The 5,231-nt window shown below is 43.1% G+C and overlaps 1 protein-coding gene across 1 annotated transcript; it reads right to left on the bottom strand.

Moving 5' to 3' along the window:
• Positions 1 to 1,860: 1,860 nt before the first annotated feature.
• Positions 1,861 to 2,760, bottom strand: LOC138750903 (probable G-protein coupled receptor 139). The gene has a single exon (XM_069913030.1). It carries the CDS (start codon positions 2,758 to 2,760, stop codon positions 1,861 to 1,863), a length of 900 nt encoding a protein of 299 aa, XP_069769131.1.
• Positions 2,761 to 5,231: the final 2,471 nt, after the last annotated feature.

The following is a 5,231-nucleotide window of genomic DNA, read 5'->3' as shown; positions in this document are numbered from 1 at the left end:
AATCTGTTCGCCTCAACGCCTCCCACACAGAGTAGCCGCTGATGGCCATGGTCAGCACGCCCAAGGACGAGTTTCAGCGTATCCTGGATGAGTTCCCATCCCTTGTCAAGCTGCAATTTTCTGCCACCTCACCATGCCATGGAGGTGTTCCATTACATCCCCATCGAATGCCAGCCAGTTCATGCCAAAGCACGCTGGCTCCCACCAGATAAGTTCCAGATAGCGAAGGAAGAGTTTTCGCATCTTCAGGAACTGGGGATCATTCGATGCTCTGACAGTCCTTGGGCCTCACCACTCCACCTGGCCCCGAAAGCCTCCGGTGGCTGGCGCCCCTGTGGAAATTATTGACGGCTTAATGACGCAACAGTACATGACCGTTACCCGATCCCTCACATCCAGGACTTTACGGCCAACATGCATGGCGCAAGGGTATTCTTCAAGTTCGACCTGGTGCGCGGGTATCACCAAATCCCATTGCAACCCGAGGACATACCCAAAATAGTCATCACCACCGCCTTTGGCTTGTTCGAGTTCCTACGCACCTCTACAAAGACCATACAAAGGACTGTACAAAGTCATCCAGCATTCAGGATCCACTTTCACACTGGACATTGGTGGTAAGAGGGAACTGTCTATGACGAACAGGTTAAAGCCAGCGCACCTCAACCCCATCGAACCAATAGTTGTGGCCCAACCCAAGAAGCGAGGCCGCCTGGCAAAAAAGGACATTGGCACCGGTTCTGTGGGGGGGGGGGGGGGCGGGGTTGTGCTGTGTGGCAGTACGCCATTAGGCAGACGAACTGGCCCTACTTTTCATGCACGTAGCAGGGCAGCCGACCAAAATGGCGCCGGTGGGGGTTTCCACCTGTCCGCGGCACCGGGCTCAGAAGCCCACGCTTGGGGACCCACGTGATGCCCTGGTGACGTTGGGGTCCCCAGCGTGGTTCTCAGCCAGGTCCGGGCTGGGAGTATAAGACCAGCCAGGAAGCCTGCAATGAATCAGTTTTTGCTCACTGAACTCAACCTGTCTGGTTGTGGAATCCTTCAGTTAGCGGTGTAGCCACTGCTACAACTGTTTGATTCTGTACACAGGATTGAAGATTACTGGAATCTGTAGCCTTGAAAATGTGAACAGTGGAAGATTGGCCAGTAAAAAGGACTTTCTTGAAAACACTTGACACACACTTGAATATCGATTAGGTTAGGGGAGGGAGGGATTGTGGAAATAACCTAGTGTTGATAAGTTAAGTATTCATCTTGCTGTTCTATTCTATACTCAGAGAATTAAACTAATTTTGTTAAAGGAGCCATTGCTTTGTTGTATTTCTATTGCTGCTGGTATATGGAGTTCACTGAACTTGTAACAACATCCACTTCCTACCTAGGGCCGACAGTAGCAAATACCATAGGGCATCTGCGTAAGATGAGAGGAGTTATCGGGTGCAAGTTTTTTTAACACCTAGTGAGTGGCAGTTGTGAGTAGTGCGTTTCACGGTTCGTGGAAGAGGATAGGAATAGAGAGAAATTTAAAAACACACTGAGTCAAGCTCATGGATACTGAAAAATAGATGACTGTGGGTGAGTGGTGTGGAAAATGGAGATGGTGGAGTACGTTTATTTTGGTCAAATCTTTCCGATTTGTGTATAAAACTCCAGATTCAAAACATTGCCTATCCATTTCTCTCCATTGACGTTGGCCCCTTTAAGCCTCTCATATCCATTGATTAGTAGAATAAAATGAATGACCAAAACGATCAAAATCACAGAAATATCTAGTTTAAACTCTTCTAAACCAAACTGTGATTCGAATGAGTGCAGTCGTTTGTGAATTAAGTTGTGAAACCTGCACTGTATTCTCCATTACTTCAGTGCTTTAATAATAAGCCTGAAAGGCCATTCAATCACATGCATTAACTCCAATCTGAATTTTGTCTGGGACACGGCATAAATAAATGTATTTGTACATGGATTGAGAAGCTGCAGCATATATCCACTCTTTTCCATCACACCCAAGGCATGACTGTAATCAGTGTCAAAATGCTGAGCATCTGTAATCTTTGCCGTTATGAAATAAATAGTGGCTGTAAGCCAAAGTAGTACAAAACTGGCCGATATGGCAATCAACAAAACAATAGATTTGTTTCGGTTCTGTACCTCAGGGTCATGTTTAGGGATCCCTCCGCTCTTACTATGCAGAGCCTTGCGGATTTTGCTGGCAAACATTATATGTCGGATTGTCAGGGTATTAAGTAGCAAAATCAGAATAAATGGAGCAAACGGGGTTAAGACATTGTCAGTCCAGGAATATGCCACCCAGCCAGCAGCAGCATAGAAAGAGGATTTTAACAGGCAATGCCACTCTACTCCATCCATTATTTCCCTCGGCTCAAATGCAAAATATATTGGAATATTTTCGGAAATGCAAAGCACAATGACAACTGCAATGACAATACTGGCAGTCTGTTCGTTGCAGTATTTGCTCCTGAGTTTTTCACAACAAATTGCCACGAACCGATCAAAAGTGAAACAAATTGTTAACCACACAGAACAATCAACCACAACAAATCCTAGAAGATATTTCAAACTGCAAATGTAAAATCGATTCAACACGGAATTTGGGAAGTATGTGTCGTTCAGCTCAAAGAGCACGACTGTAAATATGAGGACGAGAAAATCAGCTACCGCCATGGCCAGCAGATACCGGGTGATGCATTTGGATAGACCACATTTTGCACGCAGTAGAATCACAATCGTTAACATGTTAGCTGGAAGAAAGAAGAGAAAATGTCACCAAAATGTTCACAACTAAATACCAATCATTCTTTATTTTTCCATTCAGTCCATCACTTGAAAGTGAAATAAAAGACCCTCAATTGTCTGTGTCAACATCATGGTCTTACTATCTGACTGAATCTCGAACGAGTTGCTCTCCATAAATTGCAATCATTTTTAATTTTTTTTCTTAGTGCTGCTCAAAGATATTACAATTAAGGAACAAAATTTAGAGAAGAATGAATTAAGTGAAGGCAGAGAGTCATTGGCCATGAGAAGGGGATTAGACACCCAAAGGGTTTAACATGAGGGGAGTGGGGGGGAACACAAGGGTAACATTTTTACAGAGGCTGGTTAGTTCATCAAACCGACATTTGGAGATGACGATTGTAGCAGCTAGACTTGCAGTTTAGGATAAAAAGGACGGATATCTCGCGAGGGATAGGGGCCAAACCTACGTGGGACATTTTGGTCAGCATTGGCTGGTTGGACCAAAGGAAGCGCTTTCCATTTACTGTTTTACTGTTCGATTAATCTCTAATCCAATTACGATGATTGGTTCATGGTCTTCGATTGAAGGAAACTAAAGCGATTGATAATTTGTTGCCTAACGTTCCTGAGGTCAGAAAAACCATACTCATCTCAAAACGATGCATACAGGCATAATTTCTTTAGCACTCAGAGCATTACGAATGCCAGTATTGACGGAGTTATGCAACTACAAAGAAAATTTAAAATTTATTTGTGTCTGCAGCACTCCAATGCTTAAATGAGCAATCAGCTAAACTAAAACCCACATCATTAACAGAAATTTCAAATGGTATGTTAATTATCATATTGACTATGTTGCCATGGTGTTTGCAATGTCAATTGGCTGAAGTTGTTCTGTTAACTGCAATGGTATTTGTACAGCAAAGCGTGTACACCTGTGGTGTCTAGACATATAAACGATTAAAGTGTTTCAAATTTTCAACTTCGTTAGGAAATGTCGAAGATTACGAAAATGTTATATTCCATGTCAAAATGTTCCTTCCGGTTAGGCTTCTTTTTCCCGCAGTTTTACGTGAATGCAGTCTTTACCTGTGTTCCTAGAAATTGAAATCGAACAGGTGGTCGAGAGTTGGATGCGTCATTTCTTCCTATTTGCTATCCATGTACCTCTTCATATATTTTCATGGAGTAAAGCGGAAGTACTGCACATGGTACTTAAAATATTGCCTAAACAACACCTCAACCTACATGTTCAATGCACTTATCCATTAAGGGAAGTTTTCTAAACAGCTTTTTGACCTTCCTGTATCAATACATCACCACATTCGGGGAATTATGATCATGTGCCCCAAGGTCTCCCAGTTTTGAAATGATTCTTAGACCCTATTGCTACGAGTCCAGAGGACCCCAATACCCAGCAGAAATAGATATGCACCACAACAAAAGATTACTGAAACAAAAGTTGCTTGTAATTATCTTTAAACATGAAAATAGAATCAAACTTTAACTTATCTCTATTGACTCACTTAACTTACTTAGCCCCCTTCTAATTCTAAGAGCACGTGTGTGTCATGTGTGTGTAAGTTCAGCAAAGTGGTGTGGTTCACAGTCTAATCTCACTGGCTGCAGGCAATGCTTATACTGTGCACATTAATAAAGTTCACTAAGCTTTGGTGCTTAGCAAGTAAATGGTTACCACTCAGAAAGGCTCTTGTTGGTTTTCAGAGAGAGAGTTTCTCTTGTTTCAGGACATCCACAGCGGATTCCTTTTTAATTAGCCACTCCATTGTCTTGCTGATGAAACTTGCCCCCTTCAGGTCACCACAGAATTCCTTTCTGTTTCTCCTATTCCAAGGGAAACATCGGGCAGTCAGTCCTCTTCTTTGACCAGGCTGTCTTCCAAAGCTTGTCAGCTTGTCCCTCTGGAACCGATGTCTGTGTCTCTCCTCTCTCTCTCTCTCTCTCTCTCTCTCTCATTCCCTCCACTCTGAGAGAAAATCCTGTTTTTTTTTCTCTGCTCTCTGCCTGTAAAGATCACATGACCTTCCAGACTTGTAAGTTCTGTTTCCAGACAAAGCTGCTACTGCCTGTTGTTACATTTGTTGCCTTTTGCAAACAACATTCTATTATTGAAGTCTCTGAGCACTCTTGCAGAAGCTCTTGGAAAAAAGTCTGTGTTTTAAAGTGTTTGTGTGTGACCTGCTCTAAGAAACCTTTCCCAATTTATGTCTGTAGAGCTCGTCGAAAGAACCAAACACAGGAGCTCTTCACAGGTGGCCGACCAGTCCGGAATGATCTGACCTGGCTAGGGACACAACCCTTTAAAGCCCAGACAGTAGGTGTGGCTAAGCTCTCAGCCAATTGCTGTAAGCACAGTCATTACATACTCTAGATACTGTAACTATATACATTATTGATAGGTCTGTACTATCACAATCTCCCAAACACCTCTATATACTCTGTCACAC

This window comes from Narcine bancroftii, unplaced genomic scaffold (genome assembly GCF_036971445.1).
Source record: "Narcine bancroftii isolate sNarBan1 unplaced genomic scaffold, sNarBan1.hap1 Scaffold_301, whole genome shotgun sequence".
Classification (NCBI taxonomy): Eukaryota; Metazoa; Chordata; class Chondrichthyes; order Torpediniformes; family Narcinidae; genus Narcine; species Narcine bancroftii.
This window is presented reverse-complemented; position numbering and strand designations above follow the sequence as displayed.

Coding starts and splice junctions, on each gene's coding strand:
- LOC138750903 (XM_069913030.1), bottom strand. CDS start 2,760: ATGTTAACGATTGTGATTCTACTGCGTGCAAAATGTGGTCTATCCAAA.